The following is a 27,661-nucleotide window of genomic DNA, read 5'->3' as shown; positions in this document are numbered from 1 at the left end:
CAGAAGTTGAGAAATGGCAGCAGGAATGACCCAGTGGACAATCGCCCAGCGACTACTATTGACACAGGGTGTGACTGTGGAGCCGCGCAGGGTGGCTGCCAGGGTGTGACCCGGCTATCCCTGTGTGCTTGTCTTTGTGTTGCATGTGTGTGTTGCGTGTGTATGTGGCAGTGAGTGTCCACAGGCCATGTGACTGTGTGACACTGACTCATCTAGGGCACTGGGAGACCTCAGGTCTGTGTGTGGAGCCCTGGGTAGGCTAGGACCCGTGTGCCCCAGGGTGACCGCAAGTAGCCGCATGGGCTCCTTCCGCAGCTTGTCGGAAGCTGTAGCATAGCTGAGCCTCCGTGTGTCTGTGGGGCTGTGTGTCTATGTGAGTGGTGATCTGTATGTTTTGTTGTTCTGACAGTCACTGTGTATACCTCTGTGTGTATGACAGTGTGTCCCTGGGTGAGCTGTGTGTGTGGCGGTTCCTTCTCAAGCTGTGTGGGGGTAGTTCCGCGGGGTCATGCACCCCGTGTGACTGCCTATTGCCTTATGGAACTCTCACTAGTTGTTCCGGTAGCTATGTGGATCTATGTGTGTAGTCCTGTGTCCAACGGTGTAGCTGCAACTGTGTGTGGCTGTGTTCCTGGGTGTACAATTTGGGTGGTTGGTCCTATCTGGGGAGTGTGTGTGTAGCCGTGATCAACTGTATCCTGCTGTGTGTCCCCAGGTGGCCGTCCCCACCCGTGCCTGCGTGTGTGTACCCGCGCCCCCCCCTGCCGCGGGCACTGCGCGTGCGCGCCGGGCCCACGGTCCCCACAGCGGGACCCATCCGCGCGCCCGCCATCGCCCCTTTAAGAGCGGCGCCCGCGGGCGGCAGGGAGGCGGCGGGCGGGGGCGCGCGCGGAGGGAGGAGGGGGCGCGCGCTTCCCGGAACAGCCCGCGCTGAGGGAAGAGAGGAAGAAAATAAAACCCGTGGCTGGAGCTGAAGCTGGAGCTGCCGCCGCTGCCGCCGCCGCCGCCTTGGCCGTCTGGAGCTCCCCCGCGCGGACGATGCCCGCGGTGCCCGTGCGGGGCTCGGGGCGGTGAGGCCCGGGGCGCGGGGTAGCTATGGCGACCGCTAGCGCGGCCCGCGGAGCCGCCTGACAGGTGTGGGCCCCGGCGGCAGCGGCGGCGGCGGCGGCGGCGGCTCGGAGCAGCATGTACGCCAAGGGGGGCAAGGGCTCGGCCGTGCCCTCCGACAGCCAGGCCCGCGAGAAGTGAGTCGGTGGGCCGGGGCCGGGGAAGCCGGGGGCGGGGCTCGGCCGCCGCGCAGCTTCCGTGGGCCCCAATGCCGGCGGGCACCGCGCGGGGCACGTGGGCGCGGGGGCAGGGCGTGCGGGGCCGAAGCGCGCTGGAGGGGTCGCGAGATTTGCGGGGGCGTGCGAGGCCCGAGGGGCTCGAGGGGTCGCGAGACATGTGGGAGTGCGCTAGATCTAAGGGGTGTGAGGAGCTTAAGAGGTCGCGAGATTTGGGGGGCGCGTGAGACTCCGGGGGCGAGAGGGGCGCAAGGAGTCGTGAGGTTTGGGGGGCGGTGCGCGAGAGCCGAGAGGTCGTGAGAGTTGAAGGGGCGCCGGAGACCCGAGGTTCGCGAGATTTGAGGGGGCGCGTGAAACTCGAGGGCTGGGGAGACGCGACATTGCAGGGGCGCGCGAGACTCGAGGCGCAGGATTTGAGGGGGCGCGAGAGACCCGAGCGGGACTCGAGGGTCGCGAGACCTCCCCGACGGTCGAGACTTGGGTGCGCGAGTTTGCGGTCGCGCGTGCGCGCCAGGTCGCGCACGGAGCGGCATCGCAGTGTCCGGGGAAGTTTGCGGGGCGGGCGAGACTGGCCAGTTGGGGACCCCTGCACGTAGGAAGAGCTTGCGAGAGGAGAGGGCCTGAGGGCTGCTAGCCCCAGCCCGGCGGGGGCAGCTGGGTGGGGCCCCTGGGGAGGCCACACGGCCCACAGTGGGAGGACTCTGGGATCTGCAAAAACGCCTCAGGCGGAGGCTAAAGGCCCCGTCCTGCTTGTGTTCCAGTCCCCTTGATGGCCAGACGGGTCCTGTGCTCGTCCATTTCTTATAGAGGGTCCCATCTAAGCCTTGGTTTGGAGGTAGGGTTCTGCTGCTAAAGAAAGTTTGGAAAACACCAGATGGTCACATCCCCTATTTCATCCGTGGGGGTGCTGGGGCCCTGGAGAGGAAGCGATCTGCTGAGGTCTCAGGGTCTGGGGCGCGGGAGAGCGCTCAGAAAGCGGGAGTGGGGCGGGAGCGGGGAAGGCACACTGGACAGGTCGGCTGGTTGCTCCGAGCATTGCTCCGAGCATCGGTTTCTGAAACGTGGACAACCGACCTTGTAGGATTCTCACAGGGAGGGGTGAGAGGCTGCAGGTAGAGCACCCCACACAGGCAGCCACCAGCCGAGCCACTTCCTGTCTCTGGGCCTCGGTATCCTCCTCTGTGAAATGGGGGTGTGGGGGGTTTGCACTGCTCAGGTCCTTAGCTCTCTGGTACTGTGTTTTTCTCCCTGCTCGAAGTCCTACCTCCTCCTGCCCTTCTTCCTTCTCAGGTCCCTGTCCTGGGCCCGCTTCTTGCTCCTCATCTCAACACTAGTTCTGGGACAGCCTGCCCCAGAAATGAACTGAGTACCTGCTGGGTGCGTGGATGGTGGATCCATTAATAAACACTCCCAGCCTACAGGGCAGCCTGGAGGGCACCTACCACCCAGCACTAACTAGCACTTGGATTTGGTCCTTGGTTTGGGGGCTTTTTAAATAAGAGGACAAAGGTGATGGGTAGTCGAAGGCCCCTTTGTCCCCTTTATATCCTTCCCCCTGTGGCCCCAGAGGTTCTGCTAATGTGAAGTGCTGCCAGGTAGGTTTAAATAGTTCCATAAATGACAACCATGGTTGGTGTCTTGTGTTTTTTCTGGGATTGGTTTTGAGAAGGGGCACCTGACCACGTGTAGTTTGTTCCTTAGCCCAGCAGGTGAGGGAATCACCTTGTGTTTGTTCTGTCTCTTGCTGGGCTTCCAGGTGTGGCTGTGGGCATCCTTGTTTGGAGGGCAGATGGGCAAGAGTTTCTTGAGAAAGGAACCCCTGAACTGAGTCCTGGAGGCTAAGCAGAGCCAGTGGACACAGGGGAGCTTCCAAGGAAGGGCTTGAGAAGAGGGAAGGAACAGGAGGAGGAGGAAGACAGGGGGAGAATTTGTGAGTGGGGGTCATCACCCAGGCCACTAGCTGGGAGAAGGGCTGTAAGGGGCGTGCGTGGAGGCTGTCAGGCAGGTGGTGAGACACCCAAAGGCCTGGCCTTGAGGGTGGGGGTGGAGGGTGGGGGGAAGAAATGTGTGGGCTGGAGCGTCCCTCTGTTGGGAAGTGACACAAGGCCCTGAGTGGAGTCTCCCAGCCCCCAGCAGCAAGTCCAGGGGCTTTAAGGGGGAGGAGGACACTGTGCTAGTGCTCAGAGCCTCTGTTACCTACCATAATTCTTGCTAATTACAGTGGTGGCGCCACGTTGTAGTCTCCAAGACTCTAACATCCCGTTCTGTCACCTGAGCAGCCCTGTATGCATTTCTTCCTGTGAGCACTTGGGGTCTGGGCACCCCATATCCTCTAGGTCACTCGTTCCTTCCATCCACCTGCCCTCTTACAGCAGAAGCCCTTCCCATGAGCCTGCTCTTTGTTCTGCAGGTCATTTGCCAACATGGTTAGGGGTGGGGATGCCAGGATTTGGATCCCGAGCCCAGGCCCTTCCGCGTATGTGAGATCAGGGCCTGGACAGGGACACCTCAAGCTGGAGGCCCTGCATGGGGTGGCGCCCTGAAGGTCTCAAAACAACATGGTCAAATGTCCAGGCTTCAAAATTTTTCACTCAAAACAAAACAAAACAGCTCACAGTCCTTCCCTGAGACTCTATCCTGGTAAAAATTAAAGTAAGAACACGTAAGAGAAATCAAAACTTAAAATCTTCTCTGGCTTCTCTTTGCTTTGGGAATAAAACCCCAAATCCTTAACTTTGAAATACTAAGCTAACTTTTACTGGTGCTTACCAGACTGCCTGTGTTAAACCTATCCTCGCAGGAGGGAGTCCCTGTGTTTTTTTTTCGTTCATTTGTGGTAGCAAGGGGCCCAAGATGCCCTGGGTGCTGTTGTAATTTCAGTAGTGAGGGAAAGAGACCAAGTCCTTGCCCTCCCAAAGCTATATTCTAGAAAGAGCTGCAGGCAGTGGGCAGAGAGACATGTGTCAGAAGGGGATAAATAAGGTGGTTGGGGGGGTGGATGGGGCAGGTGGAGTTTAGGTGTGACAGGGAAGACTGTGACAGGTGACATTTGAACCACATAGGTCTCTAGGTGGAAGTGCCCTGAGTGGGGGGACACCCTGTGCAAAGGCCCTGGGGTGGAGGAGGGCCAGTGTGCGTGTGTTGGGGCACTGGAGGGACTGAAGGAGGCGTGCTATTGGGTGTGTGTGTAGACTCTAGAGGCTGGGGAGAGAGCAGCCGCTGGGGGAGCCCTGTCGAAATCCAGGTAAGAGGTGATGGTAGCCTGGACCAAGTGTGGTAGAAGAGGCAGGAAGAGAGCTCCAAAGCAGAAGAGTGAGCTTTTTTCTCAAGTTTTCCCCCTAAATTCAGTAAGTGCAGTGATCTCAGGGGGATGGCTGGGTGGATATTCACGCACCTGTGTACCTTTGTGAGTCAAGGCCAGACTACCCAAGTCAGATGGTGGGGGGCAGGGGAGGTGGGGAGAGGAAGAAGCTGGGGGGGGAGCATGTTGAGGATGGGCCACTAGATGTTATGTGAATCCCAAGTTTGGGGGGGCCGGACTGGCACACCCCATGGGCAGCTGCATGAAGATGTCATCAAAGCGGGAGAGGAGGCCATCCAGAGAGGGAAGCGAGGGCCCAGGGCTGAGCTGGGGCGGGGCTAGTGGAGGGAGGAGGGGAGCAGCCCGGGATGGGGTCCTGCATCCCGGGTCAGATGCCACCCCTGAGGAACAGTTGAGGGCAAAGGGGAGGTGTAGGAGGACCTGATAGCTGGCAGTGTTGAGCAACCTTGGTGGATGTGGTGGGAGCCAAGGGTCATTTCTTCAGGAAGCTTCCTGAGCCAGAATGCCCCAAGGGCAAGACTGCAGCCTCCCTGCCCCTATCCTTACATCTGCCTACCTGGATCCCCCCCATCCCTTCTTGCTCCCTTTTCTCTGGGCATCTCAGCCCCAGACTTTCCTGCCTCCTGCAGTGACCCCCCAAATGGGTGAGGGACTGGCTGGACCTCTCTCAGCCTCTCTCCTTGCCCGGAGGGTGCGGGAGGGGGGCGGGCAGGCCTGGGCTTGTTGGCTCTGCTTCAGTCCGTTGTTCCTTCACTAATGGATGCAGGGCTGGCAGATGCAGACCACTTGAAGGCTCAGGAAACCTCTAGAAAGGAAGAGAATCATAGGAGTGAGTTGGACAGGTAAACCTGGAGGCCATGGGGCCAGGAAGGCTGAGAGGGGTGTGATGATGTGGTGGAGTCCACAGCCAATCTCGAGGAAAACCCACACTTGGAGCAGTGTGACCACCACGAGCCATACCTCTCTGTGCCCTGTCCCTCTCGGTGGCTGTCCACAGCTCATCTGGTGTGGGGTGAGCTGGGGGCACCCCTTGTCCTGGGACAGCTGCCCACCCCAGTCCCTCAAATGTCCGCCTCTTGTCCTTCCCTAGCACGCACTATCTTCCGGCCCACCATAGAACTCAGCAGGTAGCCTCCGGGGGTCAGGTGTCTGTTGTGTTCACTGCACAAAGAGATGCTGGGTGAATGCTGAATGAATGAAAATGGATGGAGGGAGGAAGAGGATCCAGGGCAAGGGCAGAAGCTGTTGGGGGGGAGGGGGCAGGGGCAGGGAGCAGGGGCCGGGGGACAGAATGGCTAGAACCACCTCAGGGAAATGTGAGGGGAGCTAAGGAAGGGGGGGTGATCTGATGGGGGGCGGGTATGTGAGGATCAAGAAGCCTGGCTGGGAAGGTGGGAGAGAACAGGAACATGAGTCAAAGCAGGGTTATTTTAGGGGGGGCCCTCAGCCAGGGAGGGGTGGCCTGCTGAGTGGGGAGGCGTCCTGGAAGGGCTTCCAGCTCAGGCCAGGCCTGGGGGAGCCCCCCCATCTTGGATCTAGACCCTACCCTCCCAGCACCGCCCCCCCCCCCCGGGGCCTGGACCGACGGACCCTATGTCCCTGGGAGCACCGGGAGGGGGCAGTAACTGTGGATGGTTGGGAAATGGGTGACCCCAGGAGGCAGGAAGTTGTTTCTCTGCTTGCTGGTGGGGAGGACTGATGAGGGGGTGTTGGGGCTAAGGATGCGGAGGCTCGGAAGATGGTGTAGAGGGGCCGGCCTCCCTGTGTGGCCTGTGGAGGACGCTACTGGCTGGAAGGTGGCTTGTGTTCTTGGGGCAGGCAGCAGCCAAACTGGTGTGTCCAAGGGTGCTGGGCACTGTGTTTCTACAAGGCAGGCCCTGCTGCCCCTCACCTGCCCTTGCTTCTCCACACTCCCCCCTGCGGGGCTGGTGTAGCTAGGTCATGGCCACCATGGGTGGATGGGCGCTGGTCCTGAGAAAGAGAATGGGGGTCCGGGGACACCTGGCGGAGGAAGACCTCAGGTTAGAGGGCCCCTTTCTTTCTCTAGAAGACAAGGCTGGAAGGAAATTAGGTGTTGGGCCCTGACCACATGGCCTCGGGTACCTGCTGGAAGACCCCACCCACGGCAGAGTCTGGAGTGACCTCTAGGAGCCCTTTCTCCCGGCCACAAGACCTCCCTGGGACGAAGGCTGTTCTGGGGTCTCAGCATTGGCAGGATGGGGCCAGGACTTGGTCCACGAGGGGATGTGGAACTGAGCAGAATGGATGGCTTGCAAGTCAGGGGTCAGGGACTGCTGGGAGTGCTGCCTAGAGGAAGGGCCTGCCGGCTGGGTTTTGATGGATATGTAGGAGCTGGCAGGTCTGAGCACCTGATGAAGCCATCACATCAGGGTGGGAGAGATGGGGGGGTTGGGGAACCACTGGGGGTCAGTGAGTGAGGCTGAGGATGGTATCACGAAGGGCTCACCGAGGCCACTCCCAGGGACCCTTGGGGAAGGGTTGTGGGGCCGGCCGCAGGCCTCCGGAGAGCCTGAGCCCATCCGCACCCGGCCTGCCTGCAGGTTGGCGCTGTATGTCTACGAGTACCTGCTGCACGTCGGTGCCCAGAAGTCAGCCCAGACCTTTCTGTCTGAGGTAAGCCAGCCTCGCCAGGCAGGGCCCCCCCAGCTGGGTCCTTCCTTACTGCCTATACCCTGGGGTCCACTCCACCCCCTTTCCATTGGGGCTCCAGTGGTGGGGTTCGGTTGCCCCTCTGCTGGCCCTGGGAACTGAGGGCTGGAGTGGGTCAGGGCCCGTGGGCTGGGGTCGAGGCATCTGTCTGGCCATCTGAGGATCTGTGCCCACTTCTCTGCCCCTTACCCAGTTGTCCTCTGCCCTGCACCCTTGCTCAGGGCTGCTGTTTCCCTGTCTCCCAGGCCCTAGGCTGGGCTGGGGCTGCCTCAGGTTGGAAGAGGTTGGGCAGGGCCAGGCAGCAGGCCCCCTCACTGTCTTGTTTTTCCCCTGCAGATCCGATGGGAGAAGAACATTACGCTGGGGGAACCCCCAGGCTTCCTACATTCCTGGTGGTGGTGCGTGTGGGGCTGGCCAGGGTGGACCATGGAGGGGGGCTGGGTGGGGACGCATGGGGAAACCATCGTCCCCCCCCTGCTGCCCACAGCGTGTTCTGGGACTTGTACTGTGCAGCACCCGACCGCAGAGAGGCGTGTGAGCACTCAAATGAGGCCAAGGCCTTCCAGGACTACGTGAGTCCCTGCCCCAGGGTCCGGGACCAGGGCTCTTGGGCATGGGCCAGTTTTGGGGCCTGTGGCCTTGGGGGCCTGCGTGGCCTGAGATTGGCTTGGGTGGGCAGGTGGGTCTGGTGTTGGGGTTTGATCTGGGATCTTGCCCACTTCTGGGAGTCCCTATGCCCTCTCCTCAGTCTAGGGTCACTCACAGGGTGGGGGAGGCTCCTTCCATTGCACCCAGCTCCTGAGAGTCCCCACAGCCCCCCCACACCTTCCTGAAGCCAGCCCTACCTCTCCTTCCCCTCTTCTGAATCCCTTGGGGAGCCAGGAGCTCTGCCTCCCCATCTGCCCAGCTGGGTGGGGTGTGTGTGTGTGTGTGTGTTGGGGGTTGGGGGCCACCACGGCATACCCCCTCCCACCCCAGCCTTTCTGAGCCCAGGGGACCCTGGGGTTGGCTAACTGGCAGGTGCACCCTTGGGCAATACACTTCCTGACTTTGCTTGGTGATTGGGGCTGTTGACCCCACCTCTTTGGCCTCAGTTTCCCTCCAGGTTGAGTGGGGGTCAGAGGCCTATCTGGAGAGGAGGGGGGATAACATGAAAGGGCTGGTGGCATCTCATTGTCATGGGGAGCAGATGGCCACCCCTGGGTTTATCTTCTTCTTGGTCCTGGCTGTGGGGCTTGGCCACCTGGCTTCTCCGAGAGGTCTCTGGCTGGACAGGAAGGGCTGGGGGGCTCTGGGCCCACTCCGAGGAAAAGCAGCAGCTCAGCTGGCGTCCAGGGGCGTGTAGCTCTAGGCGAGCTCCCCCTTCTCTCGCCCTCCCCCTCGTGCACCCACTCTCCTCCAGCTGGTGTCCTCACAGCCTGAGCAGTCCGCCCTGCTGTGCCCCCTCGGGCCTCCCAGGGCGTGGCCGTCCCCATCTCGCTCTGCAGTTGGTCAAGGTCGTGCACCGCCTCCCCACATAAAGCGCCCCCCCCACCCGCAAGTGCAGGCCTTTGTAGAGCCGGGGTGCAGCCCGCGAGGGGTGGGGGTTCATCGTGTCCCTGAAGACGCTCCGCACCCGTTGTACGATGTGCATGGGAGCCGGGGTCACACTATTGGTCCCCATCGGGTTCCACTGTTCGTGTGCCATCCCCCCTGTCGCTCTCCTGCCAGAACGGGCTCCAGGGGTGTCTGGAGCTGTGTGCGTGCAAGACTCTGCGTGGGCGCTCACTCCCAGTCGAACCCTAGCCCCTCCCAGCCTGCGCAGCGCCCCCTCCCCCCCCCCCCCCCCCGCCCCGGCTTCGCCTCTGCCCCCACCTCTAGCGGCCTCTCAGGGCCCCTCTGGGGAGGGCAGGAAGGCGGAACGCAGGGTTCTCCACTTCCACGGGAGCGCGCTTCCCGGGAGCGCGCCGGTTACCATGGCAGCGGAGTGCGTCGGGGGAGATGGTGCGGGCACAGCGGGTGTGGGGGGGGGGGCAGCGCCCTAGCCCCGGGGTGACGGGTTCCCTGTGGCTGCGGGCGCACATCCTGCCCAGCCGCTGCTCTAACGTGGGGGGAGCGCCGTGCTCGCCTCCCCTGCGTGGTCGGGGCCCCCTCCGAGTGGGGGGCTCAGTTCACCACTCCCGGCTCCTCGGCCGACCTCGGCGTCTCCAGGAAACGCTAGCGCGCCCAACCCATCGTCATAGCAACGCGGGATGGGCCAGGGCGTCTCCGGGTGGATGATTGACGTGGGGGGTCTAGCTCGGGCCACCCGCCAGGGAGGGTGGACCCGCCCTGTATTAACCCTTCTGGGCCTAGAGTTGGGGAGCCGCAGTGGGTGAGCGGTGCCCTATCTTCTCCCTGCCCCCACACCTCGTCGGCAGCCCAGAGAGCAGCTGCCCCCCGCACCAGGAAATGCTCTGGCACCTGCTGTGGCTTGAAAGGGGGGACTGCTCTCCCACCCTCCCTGTGGGGTAGGTTGGGGGGAGTGGACAGACCGAGGGCTCAGAAGTACCTCCTCCAGCCACTGAGGCAGGCGCCTGTGAGAATACAATAGCTGCTCCAGCTGTCAGGCTCTGTGTCTGGCGGGGGGGGGGGGGGGGGGGGGGGGGGGGTGTTTGGTGGAGGCAGGGGGGACCTGGCAGTTTGGAGGGGGGTGAGGGCTTTATCCCCCCACTCCTAGGGTCTCTTGGGCTTTCAAAAGATTGGTGCCAGGCCCTGGGAGTGTTTTTGGTCACCATAGGCCAGGGAAGGCTGTTCCCCGCCCCCCCCCCCGCAGCTCCCCCCCCCCAGCTTGGGGCCTGGGCAGCAGTCCTTCAGAGGTTGATCTTTGAGAAGGGGCAGGAAGGGGGGGGCAGCTTGCAATACCCAAGGGGAGGGGTATGTCTACAGGGGTCCTGCTCTGACGCAGCCAAGGGGCCCTCTCCCTACTTCTGTGGGGCAGGAAGTGCTGTGTGACTGTGGGCACAATGCTTAACTTCTCTGAGCCCACGTGGCTGCAGTTTTGCAAAATCCTGGGCATCCCTGTGTGATGGCTTGTGCCAGTCCCAGGGATAGCCGTGACCCACACAGACCATACCTCTTGGATCCCGTTGGGGGTGGAGTGGGGGCAGATGATCCAGACAGACAAGAGTTGAGGGGCCTCCAGAGAATTACTGTGTTTACTCAGTCCTTGCAGAGTCCTCCTTCCCTAACCTTTGATGTGTCCCCTCTACCCTGTAGACTAGGCCTGCATTTCCCTCCTCCTCCCTGCTCTGTTCCCAAAGGCAGACAAGCCTGGGACTTGGAACCTACCAGAGGAAGTGGCCTGTCAGCTTGTACCCGGCCGCCACCAGCATCTCCACCCTGGGCTGACATGGGAACCCCCCTGTCTAGCACCCGGTCTTCTCCCCTCCTCCAACTGAAGAGAGGCCTGGAGCCTGGAGACCCCATCCCAGTAGTCCTGTTCTTCCTTCCCTTCCCAACTGGAGGAAGAGGGGAGTTCTCTGCGCCGCAGCCCCAGAGAGCAGCCCTCTGGGAGGGAGGTTCATCTGGAAGCTGCCAGTTGATTTTTGTGTTTATTTGGGGTGTCTTGGGTAGAGCTGGCAGTCCAGCTAATCCGCTTTACCAGCCAGGAGGACATGGGGCCTGCTGGGCCGGGGCTAGAGTCAGGGACCATGCCCCCACTGGTCTGACGTGAGATTCCGATGGAAAGAGCAAGCCTGTGCCAGATGCAAGAGGCGCGTGCCCACGGGGGTCCTGGGTTGTTGGCATTTTCAGACCCCCCAGAATCCTCATGCTTGGGACTGACTCCTTAGGAGCTGGGATCCGCAGGTCCCTGGCCTTCCCCCTGGACTGTGTGCTGCACCTGACAGGGCCCCGATCACCTCCAGTGTCTTGGGTACAGAAGAGGCAAAGCCTGGGTCCACGGCCACACGGCACATTTGAGGAGGACACCAAGTCAGGGCTGCTAAAACCGGGGTGGGGACAGGAGCAGTCGCTCCTCCTTCACCTAGAGAACCCTCCAGGCGTCCTCATGTGCTCACATGGGTAGAAGATCCGATGGCCCAGGTTCCTTGCTCTGTGGAGTGGGCTGTTTGCGGACAGGAGGGGACACTCAAGCAGGAAGTGACGTGAGCAGGTTCTCCTGGTCTTCCTCACCCCTGCAGAGCGCTGTAGCGGCCCCCAGTCCTGTGATGGGGAGCATGGCCCCCAACGACGCGATGGCAGCAGGCCCCATGGCACCCGGCTTCTTCCAGGTACAGCCAGGGCCGGTGCCCCTTGTTCTCCAACTCAAGTGGGCATGTGTCGGAGGGTGAACAGCGTGGGCCATGATGGGCGTGCGGGGGTCCTACGGGGAGAGGCCCCGGCAGGCCGCAGTTGGTAGGGGTTTGTCCGCGAGGTGGACATTTGCACACAGGCCTTGGTGGCGGGGGCAGGGAGTGGCCGCATGGGCTGGGCCCCAGTGCAGGAGAGGGCGGGGTCTGTGAGATTGGCCTGCGTGGGCCTGGTTGCTAAGGGCCTCGGAGCATGGCTCTCTGAGCCGTGGGTCTTGCCCATGACTGTTCCCATAGGGCCCCTCACCCCAAAGCCCGTCTTCCACTCAGGGGAGTGCAGGGCTGGCCCACCCTCCCGCCTCCATGGCGTCCCCTCACCCTCCCTGGCCAGGCTCAGCAGGGCCACAGAGAACAGTGAAGCTTCGGTGGACCTCGCTCTTCCCAACCCACCTGGTTCTGTCCTCCTAGGGCCCCCCCGGCTCCCAGCAGCCCCCCCACAACCCCAACGCCCCCATGATGGGGCCTCACGTTCAGGTAAGGACCTGTGATGCCCCGCCCCTTTGCACACGCACATCCCAGCAACTTGAGCCCCCAGCCCCACCGCACTCACGCACCGGGCACTGGCTGGCTGCAGTTTGCTGGCTGGTCCTGGAGGAGGGGGCTGTCCAGGCTGGGGGCCTGGGCACTGCAGGAACAGGGTAGCTTTGGGGGGTGAGCGGGTGGCGGGAGGTGCTGATCCCCGGCCCACCTCTTCCAGCCCTTCATGTCACCGCGGTTCCCAGGGGGCCCCCGGCCCACCCTGCGGATGCCGAGTCAGGTGAGAGAGGGATGAGGGGAGGGGGGGCAGGAGTTGGGCCAGGGTGGGGGTACCCACGCTCAGTGCTGCCACACCCCCTCCGCAGCCTCCCGTGGGCCTCCCCGGCTCCCAGCCCCTCCTTCCTGGCACCATGGAACCCTCCCCGCGAGCTCAGGGTGAGTAGGGAAGCTCCAGCTGCTGCCACCCCCCACCCATTAGGACCCCAGCTCCAAGTTCCTCGTCCCTGCTGCCTCCTGGTGCAGAACCACCCCACTCCAGCACATGTCCACACTGGGGAGTGTTACTGGCCTGAGCCCCCTTCCTTCTGCCCCCCCCCCAGGGCATCCGAGCATGGGCCCCATGCAGAGAGTGACACCTCCACGGGGCATGGCCAGCGTTGGACCCCAGGTGAGGGCTGGGCCAGGAGAGGGGGTGCGCTTCCAGGGGGCTTCCCCCAACACCTTGGCCTGCACTCACAGCCCTTTTGCCTTCCCAGAGCTATGGAGGTGGCATGCGGCCCCCACCGAACTCCCTCGCCGGCCCGGGCCTGCCCACCATGAACATGTAAGGCCCTGAGAGACCCCTGGGGTGTGCCCCTGTAGGCCACCACCCAGCTTCATGGCCCGGCTCTGCTGGGGCGGACTAAGTCTGCACAACAGCTCTGGTTGTTTACTCTGCATTGGGTGGGGAAACTGAGGCCCAAAGGCCATATCCCATAGGATATGGGATTTGAGGGCTGACTAGAATCCATCCCTGGTTACCAACTCTCAGCCAAACTCTGCGGCTCTTTGGGCCTGTTTGGGGGCACATGGGCAGGGTGGGGGATGTCACAAAGTGTGTCGGGGGCTGTGTGCCACCTGGCCTCACCCCGGGGTCCCCCCACTGTCTCTTCTAGGGGCCCTGGAGTGCGAGGCCCATGGGCCAGCCCCAGTGGAAACTCGGTGAGAGGCGGGCTGGCCGGCCAGGGGAGGCTGGGGGGTGGGTTAGCGTGTGGGGGTAGAGTGGACTGCTCACAGCTGCCCTTCTCCCCAGATTCCCTATTCCTCTTCCTCCCCCGGCAGCTACTCGGTGAGTGACGAGGGGGGCTGGGCCACTTGAGCCAGGGGGGCAGGGGTGATGGTTGGCAGATGGGGGGGTCGTTCTCACCTGCTGTCTCCTTCCTTGTGCAGGGACCCCCAGGAGGAGGAGGGCCCCCTGGAACACCCATCATGCCCAGCCCTGGAGGTGCTGCAGCCTGGGCGGGGTACAGGGAGGGGTGTGCTCGCCTGGAGAGATCCTCACACCCCATCCCCTCACGCACCGGTATCTCCCCCAGACTCCAACTCCAGCGAGAGCATGTACACTATCATGAACCCCATTGGGCCGGGCGCCGGCAGGGCTAATGTGAGTGGGGGGTTCCAGGGTGGGGGCTGCGGAAGGCGGTGGCCCCGCTGGGGGTCTGGTAGCCCGAGTCCCACGCTGCCCGCCCCCCCCGCCCGCAGTTCCCGCTCGGCCCTGGTCCGGAGGGCCCCATGGCGGCCATGAGTGCAATGGAGCCTCACCACGTGAACGGATCCCTGGGTGAGTGGGCGTCCCGGGACACGCACCCCACGCCCCAACCCCGCTGCTTCGCGAGCCTTTTGCGCCCCCTGGCGGTTGCTCCTGCCCCTCTCCCTGGTTTCTCCGCGGGCGTCCCCGTTGCACCCTGAATCTCCACGGGCCTCTCGCTGGCAGGGGAGGCGTGGGGGCGGGGGGAAGATTCCAGTAACTAAGCCAGAAGTGCCATCACTGACCCCCGTCCGGACCCTCCATCCAGGACCCCCAGCGGCGCCCCAGCGGACTGGGCCCCGGGGACGGAGGCAGGACCCCGGGACAAGTTCAGGGAGGGGTTAGTTGACCCTGGGCCGGGGTGGGGGCGGGGGATTGGTTCCGGGCCTGGCGCAGGCGCATCTGAGCCGCGGTCCGCCGTCTGTCGGTCCACAGGCTCGGGCGATATGGACGGGTTGCCGAAGGTGAGGGGCCGCGCTCCTGCGTGGGGCGGGGCCTGGGGCTCCCTGGGTGCGGGGATGCGGGCTTGGCCAGAGCTGTGCGGGCCTAGTTGGGGTTGGGCGGAGCGGCGGGCAGGGCCTGGCCCGCGGGGCGGGGAGTCCTGCGCTGACCACGGCCGCCCCCAGAGCTCCCCCGGCGCCGTGGCCGGCCTGAGCAATGCCCCGGGCACCCCGCGGGACGACGGCGAGATGGCGGCCGCCGGGACCTTCCTGCACCCGTTCCCGAGCGAAAGCGTAAGCGACTGCGTCGACTCCCCCCCCGCGGCGGCGTCGGGCCGGAGGGGCCTGGCGGGCAGGCCCCGGCGGGGCGGCCGGGGGGCCAGAGCAAGACCGTGACCGCGGCGGGCCAGGTGGGGGGGCGGCCGCGGCATCCTTCCCCTCCCCTCTCCCTCCTCCCCCTCCTCCCGCCCTAATCTCACCGGCCCCGCTTCCCCGCCCCAACCTCCACCCTGGGACCCGCACCCCAGGGCGGTCTCCCCACGCATCGCCACCTGTCTCCTTCCCTCCCTCCGCCCCGTCCCCCATTCTCCCCGGGGGGGCGGGTCCCAGCGGAGGCCGGAGCTGAGCCCGCCTCCGCGCGCCACCCCCTCGTCTCTCCGCAGTACTCGCCCGGGATGACCATGAGCGTGTGATGGGGCAGCAGCCCCTTGCCCACTGCCAGCCTCGGCTTCTGCCCAGTGCCCCTGCCTGGGACCAAGGTCCAGGGGCTCGGGCAGTCTCCTGGGTGAGGGTCTGAGGTCACACCTCGGGCGACTGTACTCCATCCAGTTCAAGGATTGGACAGCTGGGAAGCCCGGCACAAAGGACTCTCATTTTATAAAAAAAAACAAAAACAAAAAACGCAAGGACCTCAGAGACGTTCTTTCCTGTATAGGCCCTTCCTGTCATTTCTATTTTGTCCCAGGGGGCTCCTTGGGGACCTCCTTTCCCCTGGACAGCAGGGGTGGGCCCCATCAATAAATGTAACTTGGTTTTGGTTTTTGGTATCTGGTCTCAGATTTCTTCGCTGTGGCTTGTAGCCACAGCCTCCCATCATGGGGTTAGGCAGAGGCCTCAGGGTTCTAGAAGTGTCAAAAGAGTTGGGGCATCAGTTTCTGAAGGGTAGGTAAGAGTCTACCACGTGAAAAATGGAGATGGGGCTGGAGTTGGGGGGTGGTTAGGGTTAGGTTGCAGGCGCCGAGAACCTCCAGGTGATGCTGTGGCTGAGAGTGGCACTGGCTTTATTGTCTTCAGGGGTCTTGGAAGGGTTGGGTTCTGAGGGGCAGTGGGGACGAGAGTTTTGGGGGAGATGGATGGCCACGGCCTTAAGTGGTGGGCATCTGGGGTGCGTCAGCCTGAGAGTGCCCATTGGCATCCCCCGTACAGCAGTTGGGAGCAGTTGGCGCTGGGCCTTTCTTGCAGGGCAGAGGGCAGGTGGCGACCACAGGCCCCCCTCGCTTGAGGCCGGGGCGCTCCATCTTGTGTTCCAGAAGCATGTGGTTCTGTGGCGGGAGCCCCACACAGGCCCTGGGGGGAAAGGTTGGGGCTGAGTGGGGCCAGACCACGCGGCTGGTGAACCCCACAGCCTCCAATCCCAACAGTCCCTGTGCCGAGGCCGCCAGTGGACATTCGGGCCTCGGATGGGGACCCCAAAGCCGGGCCCCACCTGAGGATATTCTCGATGCAGCTGCGCTGGCGGAAGAGCGCATTGACCACCGGGCTGCCGGGCGGCACCAGCGGCGCCTTGAAGAGGAAGCTGAGCAGCGACAGCACCGAGTGGAAGCCCTGCGGCTCGGGGTCGGCGTCCGTGCAGAAGCTCACGCGCTGGCACAGCTCGGTCAGCAGCACCAGGTCGAGCATGATGGGCGCGGCCAGGAGGGAGTCCTGCAGGGCCGGCGGGTCAGAAGGCGGGGCAGGGCCGGCGGGCGGCCCCACTCCTGCCCCGGCGGGCCCCGCACCTCGCACGTGTTGTGCAGCACCAGGGTGTTGGTGCCGCCCAGCATCAGCTCCGAGGTGTACTCGTCCAGTGCCCGCTTGCTGTCGCCCACATACGGCACGTACTTGATGACCACCTGGGGGGCCCAGCACGAGGTCACAGGGGTCCCCGCCCTCCCCCCGCCAGGGGCTTCCCCCCACCCCCACCCCCCAGAGCGGCCTGTGGCCCACGCACGCAGTGGTCGGGCTCCTGGCCGGGCGCGTAGAGCACGGGGTTGCTCTGCACCATGTCGTCCACCACGCTGCTCTTGGACACCTCCTTGGAGCGGAACTGGGGCGGCGCCGACAGGTTCTGCCCGTCGTTGTTGCCCAGGTGGTTGTAGCTCACGATCGACATGGTCTGCGGGAACAAGGGGTCCCGCGGCAGCTGCAGGCCCCGCGGCGCACAAGCCCCGTGGCGCGGGCTTGGGGTCCAGGCCCCCCCTCCTGAGCTGTGCACCCCCTAGGCCCACGCACCTTGAGGCCAGAGCCGATAAGGAAGTCCACGAGCACGGACTTGACCTTGGTCTGGCCTGACTTGAAGTCGTCTCCACCCACGAAGACACGTCGCTGGCGGGCGAGCTCGAGCGCCCCAGGCACCAGCGTGTTCTGCGGGGACCCATTGAGGAAGGCGCAGCCCTCCAAGATGCTGGCCACGGCGAAGAGAGTGGAGGGCGACACCTCCAGGCCCAGCTGTGGACGTAGGTGGGCGATCAGGACGGAGGGGTCCTCTGGGGCTGGTCCTGACCCCTCTTCCCAACCCTGGATGCACTCACCTGGATGGTCCGCAGCAGGTTCTCGGCGGTGTCATTGAGGCCTGGGACCACTTCGCAGAAGCGCTCCGTGTTCGCTGTCCACAGCACGATGACTTTGTCTAGCCCAGCACTGGACCGGAAATCGCGGATATCCCTGCGGATCTGCTCCAGCTGGGCGGGGAGGGAAGGAGGCTGTACAGGCCCTCGATCTGGGGAGGTCTGGGCTACTCTTCCCCAAGTGCAAAGTGAGGTCTGGAACCTCAGGATGCGAACGAGGAGACAAAAGGCCAATAACGCAGGGGGTCCGGGGTTGGGGGGGGTGGGATGGGAGGGGTGATGGGATGGGAGGGATGGTGGGTGATAACTCGGGGCGAAAGGCAAGAGCAACAAGTGGCAAGGGATACAGGGTTTGGGGCGGGGCCGCACCTGCTGTGCGCGCGTGCCCAGTATGAGGTTGTCAGCGCGCGCACTCTGGTTAGCTGCGATGAACTCGGGGATGTAGACAGAGGGCCGCGGGCGCAGGGCCTCCAAGTGCGGCCACAGTTGCTCCTGCAGCCCCCAATCCAGTACCTGCGCGCGCCGCATCGCCTCAGCCAGGTTCAGCGACGATATGTCCCAGCCTGGGGCGGGGGGGGGGGGGGGGACGGGGGAGGGACGACACACCCCCAAGCTCAGCCCAACCCGGAAGGTGGGCCCCTCCAGGCCCCGCCCCCCACCCAGCCCCCTGCCTAGGGTCCCGCCCACCGTCGAACACGAGGTCGTCGGGTGCCACCATGGGCAGCAGGGCGCTGAAGGGCACGAACACTTCCTGGCCGTCGGCGTCCAAGCCCAGGCTAACGGTGCCCGCCTGCGTCAGCGAGCCGTAGTAGTTGGCCTCCTGGGGGGCGGCAGGCGGGGCGGAGTGAGGTGGGGCGTGGCGTGAGCCACTAGCCGGCCCGGGCCCCGCCCGGCACCCTCAAGCTCCGCCTTCCTTCTGGATGCCTCAGCTCTGTGCTCCTCGCCAGGGCAGAAGTCGCTCGGCCTTTGGAGGTCCCCCCCACCCCCGAGAGCCCGCCGGCACCTTAGGCTACGCCCCCGGAGGTTCTCCTCCTTCGTAGAGCTCCGCCCCCTAAAGGCCCTTCCCCCTCCTGCAGGGACTCCGGCCGAGCCCCACCCGACCCCCCACCTTGCGGCCGGTGCGCGTGGGCCAGGATAGGCGCAGTCGGTTGGCCAGCACGGCAGCGGTGAGCGTGGAGCCGTTGTTCCCGCCCCAGCCGACGAGCATGACCCCAAGCCGGGGCACCTGCCGGGCGGTCCGAAAGGTGAAGCGCGTGGACGTGGGGTATACCTGGGGGCAGGCGGTGCAGTGAGCCTGAGGCCACAGGCCCTTCCTCCCTCACAGAGTCTTCGACGTTGGGTAATTCCCGTCTCCTCCCGGCTCCCTGGTTCCCCCATTCCCACCCCCCCACCCCGAGTCCCTTGCCTACCTTGAGGACACTGCCCTCGCGGCTGACGCACGTTGTCCGGTACTCGTACTGAGCCTCGATGGCGTCGGGGCCGTAGACCACGTCGGGGCTCTCGACCACGAAATCGGCTGTGGCCTCCATCGCGGAGAGCTAGGGGCGCAGGGTGGGCAGGAGGTCAGCGGGGACAGAGAGCCGGCGGCCCGAGCCGACCGCGGTCCCTAGGGAGCCCGCACCACGCCCCGGGGCCGCACTCACCGGCGCGGAGTCAACTCGGACAGTGGCGGACGGCGAGGGCTCGGGGCGCGCGAACTCCAGAGAAAAGAGCCGCGGCCCCGCCCCCGCCCCGCCCCTCACCCCACCCGCGCCAGGGAGGAGGGGCGCGCGGGGAGGAGGGGCGCGCCGGCCTAGGACTCGGAGGACTGGGAGGACTCGGGTTCAAGGCCCCGTAGGCCCGAGTCATCACTGCCCTTGGGTTCCCGCCCCCCCCACCGGGCGCGGCCGGACGTCCACGTGGGCTGCAGACCCCGGCCCGCGCACCGGGCGCGTGGATTCGCTTCGCACCACAGCCGGTTAGGGCGCGCGGCCACTTTCCCTCATTTTACGAAAGAGGACATTAAGGCTGCAAGAGAGCGCCAGGCCCAGCCACCAGGCAGGAGGTGGAGCTGGGCAGGAGGGCTGGGCACCTGGGTCCGAAATAACTGCAGTGGAAACGAGGGTCAAAGGCTGAGCCAGGGCTCTGACTCCACAGCCAGGCACTCCTCCAGCCTGGGCCGCCTCCGCCTCCCCCTTCCTGAGCAGGACTACCCGCCACGCACTCCCGGCAGGGCTCACACGGTGTGTGTAAGGGGCGCTGCGAGGCCTCGGTTTCCCCACCTGTGGCGGGAGGGCTTGGCAGGGCCAGGCTGGAGGGGGGCCAGTGCTCGGTGAGGAGAGGAGGGGAAGGGAGGGGGCAGGACCAAGGAGGTCAGCTGGGGAGGAGCTAGGCAGGCACAGCACTGCGCCCCCCTAGCACCCAGTGATAAGGGAGCGTGGGAACCCGGAGGGCGGGCGGGCGGGGGCGGCTCCCCCAGGAACTTTCCAAAACAAGCGGCCTCCTCCGGCTGGAAAGTTTCCACCACTGGAGCTGACCCAAAAGGTGGATAGTTGGGAACGCTCGCAGGAAACATGGGTCAGGGCCTGGCCTTGGGGGCTGGGGGCTCCAAGACTCCGGTTCCAGGCTTTGCCCTCAAGGGACTCCAGTGTGGGGGAGCCGGAAGTAGACTGGGGCACCCCTAGGCAGAGACAACTCAGAAGTAGGGTCTGGCAGGGCACGTTGCCTGGAGGAGGTGGCTGCTGGAAGGGGTCTTGAGATGCAAAGACATCTCTTATCAAGAGATATGAAGAACTGCCCAGGCAAAAACCTGGGGGAGTGGGTTCAGGGGCAGATGAAAAGGTGGCCAGGTGGGAGGGGGAGAGCAGCAGTTTGGGAACCAGGGCAGACCCTCAAGGCTGGGGACAGGGAATATTGTGTACCAAATATTTGGGTTTTGTCCCTGGTTTCTGGCTGGAGATGGAGTTCAATCGCCAAAGGCTGGTGATTTCATCATACCTACATAACGGAACCTCCGTAAAAACCCCGAAACCGCACGGGTTGGGCGAACACAAGAAGTGTGGGAGGGGGGCACACCTGGAGAAGGGCATGGGCTCCCAGTGCTGTCTCCACACCCTGCCTTCAGCACCTACTTCCATTTGGCTGTTGGAAGTGTCTTCCTGAGCGCTGGGAGCCATTCCAGCAAACCTCGGAGGGAGCCGTGGGAACCCCTGATGTACAGCCAGTTGCTCACAAGCATGGGTGGCCAGAGACTTGCGGCAGGTGTCCGGAGTGGGGGGCGGTCTCATGGGACTGGGCCCCTAACCTGTGGGCTCTGATGCCAGCTCCAAGAGCTGAAATACAGTTGGTGCCAAGGGACTGAAGGGAGCTTGCGCCTCCGAATGCCAGGTGACCTGGGAATGTGCCGAGACCGGAAAGGCCCCCAGACCCAGCCCTGGGGAGCCTGAGTACTCAAGGGGCAGCCTGTGGGAGGTGCCAGGAGGAGGGCGAGGGCAGAGTGGTCCGCTGGGCACCGGACAGTGATGGCAGGGATCGCCTGGGTGTGCAACATGGGGGGACTGTGCTACCTGGCAGCGACTGGGGACCTCTGTCCCCACCGTCACACAGGCTCCTGAGGGCAGGGGCAGGGCTGTCTCCGTCACTAAGTGCCAGTGCCCAAGCGGAGCCTAGCACACAGGAAGGGCCGTGGGATCAGAGTGCTGGCGGGATGACAACCAGGGACGTTGGCCAGCCAGTGGCAGGGGTGAGCGGGCGGCCCCAAGGTTGTGAGGTTGGGAAGACCTTTCTGGGGCCCCTGGGGGGCTGGATTTGTGGCATCCTTGGCTCAGGAAGGATCCTGATTGGACCCCCTGCGGCTAAGGTGCACTCAGGGAGTGATGGCCATGGTGCCTGTGGGCAGCGTGAGGGGCTGCAGGGGAGTCTGGTGATGGGCCTGGGGGAGCACGTGGGCAGGGCAAAGCTGGGGCTTGGTGGGCTTCAAGGGAGCAGACATTGGCCCTGGACCTTGGGCTGTGGGGATAGAGATGTTATCCCCTAAAAGCCCGGTGTGGCCAGGCTGCCCAGGGAGCATGGTACACTGTGCCCCACCGGGCCCGCGTGACCTTGTGTCCTGCGCCCCTTGGATTCCCGGGCCACCTTAGAACTCGGGCCAAGGCTGGGCCCAGCGGGGCTGTCCAGGAGGCTAAGGCCCAGAGCCCCTGACCCCTGGAGCCCTTTCATCCCAGGCTTATTCTTTGTCTGTTTTTCCTTTTGAAAATAAACACCCACCCCCCACCCCGTCCTTCAGGAGCAGGACCCTGACCCCTGCCTTCATCTCCTCACCTGAAGCTTGGGACAAGGACAGCAGTCCCTGTTGGCATCCTGGGCCTGGGGGATTCCACTGGGCCTCGGCATCCCCATCCCCATCATGGGCGCAGGGGCAGCCCCAGCGAGCCGGCCTAGCGGGAAGAGACAATAGAACAGGGCCATCACTGCTGTCTTCCCCAGCTGCAGCTCATTTCCCCAAGGAAGGGCACTCCCCGGGCCCCATGTGGCCCTACTACTGCTGGGGGCTGTGGCACTTCATTAGGCCCCTGCTGGACCTGGTCTACCCTGTCCACACCTGGGGACACAGCCCTGCTCATATACCCACCGTGGCTCCCCACTGCCCCCATACCCCCAGTCTTCATCCTTTCCTATGACCAGGCGGTGTGACCTCATGCCTCGCACCAGCAGGGCCCACCGCCTCAGCCAGTCAGCTTCCACCACCGCCGGCCTCCCTGCCACCCCCCACCCCCTGCCTGCTCATCACCGTGGCTGCTCCAGGGCCAATCTCCTCCTGACCCCAGCCCACCCCCACAGGGGGCCAGGAGGCCCCGGCTGTGACAGACACAAACGGACCCAGGCACTTGGGGCTGCTAGGTTCAGTTCAGTGAAATTTATTGTAGGTTGAAAAAATCAGCATTCACCTGTTTAGTGTACAAAAAGGACACTAGATCTTTTAAGAAAATATTAGGAAACTGAAGACGCGGATGCCTTTCAATCGTAACATTTTGGCAAAAGTGAAAAGTTCTTGTAAACACCAACTCCATGGCTCAAAATAGTTTTTCTCCACAGTACAATATTAAAAGGGGGGGGGGGAACACAGTATCAATAAGTTAGACCATATTTAATCAGCTAGAACTTTTGTCCATCAACCCCCAAAGCACAAAACTTTTCTTAGCTTCATAATTCCTTAAAAGGAGAAAAACAACAACAACAACAAAAAAAACAACAAAAAGCCAACAACAAAAAGGAAATTCAACTTAGAGTCCCTTGAACTGGTTCCCAGGGCAGAGGGCCGGGTCAGCCCTCCGGCTGCAGCCTCCTTAAATAATCCTTCACCCGAGTCTGCATGTCCGGCTGAGCACATGACATGGCTGTCTGCAGAACTCGGGGGTCCCTGGGGCCCGCCCCCCCCAACTCCATCCCAAATGAAAAACAAAACAACAGCTATTGAAACATGAAGGATCAGTTCCCTTGGTGCTCCGGGCATCCCAGGGGTCCCAGGGCAGGAGCCGGTGCGGCGGGGCGGGCACACTGCAGGTGCTCCACTCGGCGCCTGCTCTTTGGGAAGCCATGAGGAGACCTCCCCGTGGCTTAGGAAAATAGACATGTCTACCGAGCATTTCTGCTCTCCCTGCCTCACTAGTGTGGGCGGCAGCACCCCCCACCTCCCCCAGCTTGCGAGCCCCGGGCTCCAGGTTGCAGCCACTCCCTCCGCCTTCCCCAGTCCTGGGTGGCTTTGCTGAATGTGGCCCTGAATGTGAACACACGCCTCAGGCCCCACTGCACGCCGGCAGGGCCCCTCACACACACACACACACACACACACGTACACGCGTGCACACGCGCACACACACGCGCATGTGTGCGCATGGTCCCCCGACACTTTGGGGGACACTAGACTAGGCACAGCTACTAAGCAGCAATTATGGTGTCCATGGATCCCATGCCCCCAGAGCGGGCGGATAGGGCACGTTTTCTGAGCTCACTCTTGGGGGGTCCCCTGACCCCACCGACCCCCAGCCCCTCCCTGAGTGCAAACCCTGCGGTGGCTCTGCTAAGATGACCCCAAGACCCACAAGCGGACTGAGGGATGGAGTGAGGTCAACAGCATGGAGACCACTCGGTCTCAGCGCGAAAAGAAAAGCAGCAGCAAAGGGGGAGATTGAGAACATGATAAAATAAACTCCGATACCGCCGCTGCAGTGGGAGCTCCGGCCCAGAAAGCCCCCACTGACCCCCTACAGCTGAGGGCCTGAAATAGCGGGGCAGGCCTGGTGGGCCGGGAGCCGCGCGGCCCGCAGCCCTGCCCCTGCAGCTCCCAGCAGCTGCTCCGGGGCCAACTGGAGTTCTCGAAATAGACCTGGGCGGGCCTCCACCCCCTTCAAGCAGAGACCCCGGCCTGGCCTGGGCGGGGAGAGGCGGGGACCGGAGGGAGGGCCCGGGGCAGGAGCACAGCCAGACCCCAGCACAGGAGGCCAGCCGGCTGCAGCCCCCCACCCCCGTCACCCCCCTCCTTGGGTCTCCCCTCAGCCCTCAGGAACAACTCTGAACTTTCAGAGGCATCTGTAATACTGCAGGAAGGACACAGGGCGGCATCTAGACCCTGGTGTCCAAGGAGGGGAGGCACAGGTTTAGAAAAGACGCTTTCTCTCTCATACAAAAATAGACGGAAGTCTCATAAGCAGGAGCTAAAAGTGGCTGGCTTTGTATAAAACTAGAAAAGGCAGGCAGGCTGGCCTCGGAGTCTTCCCTTGAGGGGATGCTGGAGCCCCTGGGGCTGCGGGCCGGAGAGGAAGTGGGCTTCCTGAACAGCCCATCCCGGGTGGGGGCTCCTCAGGAGGTGTGGGGGGCCGCGGGGAGTGGGATGAGACGCCGGCCACCCCACCTCAGTCTGTGAGCTGAGGGCACCAGGTCTGCAGGGGCTCCCCTGAAAGCCGGCGTTGCTGGCTCAGATGAACGTGTCTTCCTCGTGTTTATTTTTTTAAATAAATCTCTTTTTCCGCTCCGTAGTTCCCCCCTCCCCCCGCCCCCAGCTCCCCCGCCGTCCAGAACGGTCAGCCCGGCAAGGGGAGCTGGCCTGGCGAGCCAAGCAGGACCTCCTGCCCCGTGGCCCCAGGCTAGGGCCAGGCCTGCAGCTGCCGCTGGTCGTACTCGGCAATGAGCCTCTTGATGTGGGCCAGCTTGCTGTGCAGGTACTCGCAGCGGTGCTTCTCCTGGCTGTAGTTGGTGTTGGTCTGCAAGAGAGCGCCAGGGCTGGGCCACATCCTCCACGCAGCCGGCCTCCCAGTGCGCCGCGGGGCCGGGTGCTGCCTGGTGTGGCGCCCGCCCACCCACGGGCCGCCCTGGGCTCCCACTGCCCCTGCCTGTAGGCCAGTGCCCACCACACAATGACAAGGACCCTTGCTCTACCTCAGGACAGAGCCCCGGGCTGGTGTCCCTCCCCAGGCCCCATCCTAGGAAACAGGGTCACTGCCAGGATGAGGGCGGCCAGAGGCAAGACTGTCATGAAGCCTCCTTCCTGGGCTGGGGGCCTGGCTGGCAAAGAAAAGCCCTGGCGCACAGGGGCACACACGTGGTGAACCGGCAGCTAGTAGCCTTCGGAGCAAGAACTGATAGGGCCCTGAAGAGGCATTCCTGCCGCTGGGGGTGGGGAACTTCAGCTCCTCCCCTGACCTTGGAGGGAGCGCCAAAGAGCCTGGGGGCTGCAGCCAAGGAGAAGTGGGAGTGCTAGAGGGTGCTTTGCTGCAAAGGGAGATATGGGCTGAGCTTCTCAGCTCTAAATCGAGGAAGGGGGGGTGGGGCAGGAGCTGCTCTGAGGACCTGAGACCCCCAGCCCAGCCAAGGCCCTTCTCTAGTGCTGCTCACCTTGAGACAGCTTCTTCTGACCCCACCCCACCCCCCACTAGGGGTGGAGACTTACCTTTTTGATTTTTCGATATTCCTGCAAAATCTGCCCCCGAGTAGTCTGTAGGAAAAACAAAACAGAAAGTACACAATGCCCTTGCCTGCAGGAGACCCCTACTGAGTGACCCCTTCTCCCCTGATAACCTGTGACCTGCATAGTCACCACCAGCCTTGAGACAATAGTCTCATCATGGCCTGAGAGAAGCTGACCAAAGTAAAGAGAGACAGGCTGCGGTGGGAGGGGAGGATAAGCAGGGCAGGAGGTGGGGGAGGTTGCTGGGGCAGGGGCCCAGCCTCAGGGACAAACACAATGGCCAACACAGCGGGAGGGAGGAGGCAAAGAGCAGGCTGGGTGGCCTCCTTCCCTCACACCCAGCTGGCCTGTCCACTGTTCAAGGTCAAGCACAGAGCCCCCCCCAACACCTGGGGGTGCAGGGCGATATTGGGGAATATCCATGTGGGGGCTGCAGGAGGGAGAAGAGCAAGACCCCGGGATTCCTCCGTCCCAGACCCTCAGAACCCTCATCGCTCCTCCAATTACGAGCTGTTTCCTCTGGAAACCAAAGTGGTCCCCAAGAGGGGAGACAGACCTCAACACCCCAATTAATCAGACTAGCTCTGAAAGGTGGCATGAGGGGAGGCTGGTGACCAAGGGTGGAGCTCCCCCCCAACCCTCACCCCCAGCAGTGAGCTCCCAACTTGGGCTGGCTTGGGGAGCCCACGTGCCTTTGATCAGAGGGTGAGGGGGCCACAGGGACTCCCCAGCGCCACCCCTGTGGCTCTGACAGCATGGGTGGGCTGTGAGCTGCAGAGAGGACCCCAGGCGCTCTTGCAGGGCAGACCCATGTGACCCAACCCTATAGGGCCTGGCTGTTTCGATGGCTCTGAACACAACTCCTGCCCCAACAGGTCATCTCCCCCCTGCGGAGTCGGTCTCCAGTGTCCCCACTGCACCGGAGGCCGAGTTGGGCCCAAGAGCCTGTGGACTCCCACGGCAGAGCCGCAGGGACAGGCCCGAAGCACACCAGCAGCCAGGGACAGTTGCGAGCCGGGCTGGGACACGGAGAAACACTGGCGGAGCACGGCGGCCTCCTCACCTGGGAGGGGTTGGAAGCCTGGGGCTTGGTCGCACCCACGAGAAGCGTCTCACCCAGGTCGGGTGCCGGGCACGGGGACGCGGGCACACTGCGCGGGGCGGGCAGTGCGCGGGGCTCTACCCCCCACTCTACCTCGTACTCCTCAGAGCCCTGGGAGAGCTGCCGGAGCTGGGCGTCCAGCTGCGTGAAGCGCCGCGTGATCTGCTCGATGCGCGCGTGCAGGTCGCGGTACTCGCTATACTCCGCGTTAAAGTCGTTCTTGTAGCTCTGGCGCTGCTCCGAGGAGGAAATGGTGGCGTATTTTCTGAGGAGACGGAAAGAGGGGCCAGCAGGGCTCAGGGGGCCGCGGGGGAGAGGCTGGAGTGCCCATGGCTGCCGGGCGGCCCCACCCAGGCCCCACCGTGGTGGGCGACTTCCTGGCTCCAGCAGGAGCCCAGCCTCGAACAGGCTGTGGGGCTGAGAACTCCCACACGCAACCATGCAGTGAGTCCGCCCGCTGCTGACCTGCAGTGCAGGGGAGAGTGCGGGGCTGGGAGAGGGCGGGAGGCCAGCGAGGGAAGTACTCACAGCAAGTAGTCGGGGGTCTCTGAGGTCGACGTGGGGACGCTTGAGCTGTTGCAGGTCCCGTTCAAACCTACAAAGAAAGAGCAAAAGGTCTGTTGTCTGAAAGACATGGAGGGATAGCAGAAGGGGAGTCAGGATGGGCAGAGGGCCACCTCGGGGGGCCTCACGGGACCCAGGAGCACCGCAGCCGAGCACAGCGGGTGTCCCCGAACCACAGTCGTGGGACGTGCAGAGAGCCCAGATGGTGCTGCGTGCAGGTTTTCAGCAAGCAGCTGCAAGGACAAGTTCATCACAGGGCCAGCGCCTGGGCAGCCTGGCCAGAGCCTGACCCACCCAGAGACCCTGCTGCCTCTGCTGAATGGTCATTACTCTAGAAACAAGCAAGCCCCTCGCCCAGCTCCGGCCCGGCGGGACGGAGACAGAGGGCCGCCTGGGAAAGTCCTGGCTCCTGCCTGCAGCCCAGGCCACCCACGAGGTGGAACTGGAGGGCACGGGCCTGTCCACGGCGCTTGGGGGCACAGCTGGCCAAAACGATAATCTAGCCTCTTCCCCAGGGGCTTCTTTCCCAGCACAGAAGAGATTTTATCACCGTGCAGTGTACCCTCAGCACATACGGTGCCCCCTTGGAAAGAAAAGCAGCCCCCCTGGCAATCCCTGCGCTGCAGGACTCCCACCGACGGATGGAGCACACGTCTCCCACCTCTCGGGGCGGCAGCCCAATGAACACGCATGTGAGAGCTAGTCCGTGCTTCCACCACACATGCCTTGCATGATGTATGCCTTCCAGAGTGTTCTGCCATTTGTGGGCCCAGTCAACACTGCCTCATTTAGCCCTTCTGAGATCTTCACCAGGTGAGAGAACAAACGGGGAAACCAAGGCTCAGGGTCAGATTCTCCTGGCACCTAAGACACCTTTGAGCTCTGGCCTGAGGCAAACCTCAGAGGCCCCGCTCCTACT

At 63.6% G+C, this 27,661-nt stretch overlaps 3 protein-coding genes across 10 annotated transcripts in view; 1 reads left to right on the top strand and 2 right to left on the bottom strand.

The window, feature by feature from the left end:
- Positions 1–883: 883 nt before the first annotated feature.
- On the top strand, positions 884–15,355 carry SSBP4 (single stranded DNA binding protein 4). Of its 6 annotated transcripts, none has more exons than XM_036093917.2 (18): positions 884–1,244; positions 7,167–7,239; positions 7,612–7,673; positions 7,763–7,847; positions 11,439–11,528; positions 12,015–12,080; positions 12,304–12,363; positions 12,449–12,518; positions 12,683–12,750; positions 12,839–12,906; positions 13,238–13,283; positions 13,375–13,410; positions 13,512–13,566; positions 13,658–13,725; positions 13,824–13,902; positions 14,305–14,333; positions 14,496–14,719; positions 14,972–15,355. In XM_036093917.2, the coding sequence occupies exons 1-17, from the start codon at positions 1,186–1,188 to the stop codon at positions 14,703–14,705; spliced, it is 1,224 nt and encodes a 407-aa protein (XP_035949810.2). In that variant the 5' UTR covers positions 884–1,185; the 3' UTR covers positions 14,706–14,719; positions 14,972–15,355. The 6 variants fall into 6 exon arrangements, with proteins under 6 accessions (XP_035949810.2, XP_035949815.1, XP_035949813.1 ...); XM_036093921.2 differs by having other exon boundaries at positions 888–1,244; positions 14,496–14,603; XM_036093920.2 differs by lacking the exon at positions 12,015–12,080 and having other exon boundaries at positions 886–1,244.
- A 217-nt stretch (positions 15,356–15,572) lies between these two features.
- Positions 15,573–24,154, bottom strand: ISYNA1 (inositol-3-phosphate synthase 1). Of its 2 annotated transcripts, XM_078079528.1 has the most exons (12): positions 24,024–24,154; positions 21,434–21,549; positions 18,544–18,672; positions 18,243–18,404; positions 17,822–17,954; positions 17,504–17,697; positions 17,099–17,248; positions 16,800–17,015; positions 16,519–16,683; positions 16,307–16,420; positions 16,015–16,232; positions 15,573–15,875 (listed from the first exon to the last, which is right to left on the bottom strand). In XM_078079528.1, the coding sequence occupies exons 2-12, from the start codon at positions 21,518–21,520 to the stop codon at positions 15,674–15,676; spliced, it is 1,770 nt and encodes a 589-aa protein (XP_077935654.1). In that variant the 5' UTR covers positions 21,521–21,549; positions 24,024–24,154; the 3' UTR covers positions 15,573–15,673. The 2 variants fall into 2 exon arrangements, with proteins under 2 accessions (XP_077935654.1, XP_035949805.1); XM_036093912.2 differs by lacking the exons at positions 21,434–21,549; positions 24,024–24,154 and adding an exon at positions 18,778–18,893.
- Positions 22,010–27,661, bottom strand: part of ELL (elongation factor for RNA polymerase II) — a 70,433-nt gene continuing 64,781 nt past the window's right edge. For both annotated transcript variants that reach the window (XM_036093910.2, XM_036093911.2), the window contains 4 exons: positions 26,707–26,773; positions 26,272–26,443; positions 25,059–25,103; positions 22,010–24,372 (listed from right to left, as the gene is read on the bottom strand). In XM_036093910.2, the coding sequence (XP_035949803.1) occupies positions 24,256–24,372; positions 25,059–25,103; positions 26,272–26,443; positions 26,707–26,773 (401 nt within the window). In that variant the 3' untranslated portion in view covers positions 22,010–24,255. The remainder of the gene's footprint in view (positions 24,373–25,058; positions 25,104–26,271; positions 26,444–26,706; positions 26,774–27,661) is intronic.

Source organism: Halichoerus grypus, chromosome 1 (genome assembly GCF_964656455.1).
Source record: "Halichoerus grypus chromosome 1, mHalGry1.hap1.1, whole genome shotgun sequence".
Classification (NCBI taxonomy): Eukaryota; Metazoa; Chordata; class Mammalia; order Carnivora; family Phocidae; genus Halichoerus; species Halichoerus grypus.
This window is presented reverse-complemented; position numbering and strand designations above follow the sequence as displayed.

What these genes read in the sequence shown, in the direction of transcription:
- SSBP4 (XM_036093917.2), top strand. Translation starts at nt 1,186, where the DNA reads ATGTACGCCAAGGGGGGCAAGGGCTCGGCCGTGCCCTCCGACAGCCAG. An exon ending in CCCTGCGGATGCCGAGTCAG is followed by an intron (nt 12,364 to 12,448) that starts GTGAGAGAGGGA and finishes CCCCCTCCGCAG; the next exon opens with CCTCCCGTGGGCCTCCCCGG. An exon ending in TGGCCAGCGTTGGACCCCAG is followed by an intron (nt 12,751 to 12,838) that starts GTGAGGGCTGGG and finishes TTGCCTTCCCAG; the next exon opens with AGCTATGGAGGTGGCATGCG.
- ISYNA1 (XM_078079528.1), bottom strand. Translation starts at nt 21,520, where the DNA reads ATGATGGGGATGGGGATGCCGAGGCCCAGTGGAATCCCCCAGGCCCAG. An exon ending in GTCCTTGTCCCAAGCTTCAG is followed by an intron (nt 18,673 to 21,433) that starts GTGAGGAGATGA and finishes CTGCGCCCCTAG; the next exon opens with CTCTCCGCGATGGAGGCCAC. An exon ending in GCGAGGGCAGTGTCCTCAAG is followed by an intron (nt 18,405 to 18,543) that starts GTAGGCAAGGGA and finishes GCCTGCCCCCAG; the next exon opens with GTATACCCCACGTCCACGCG.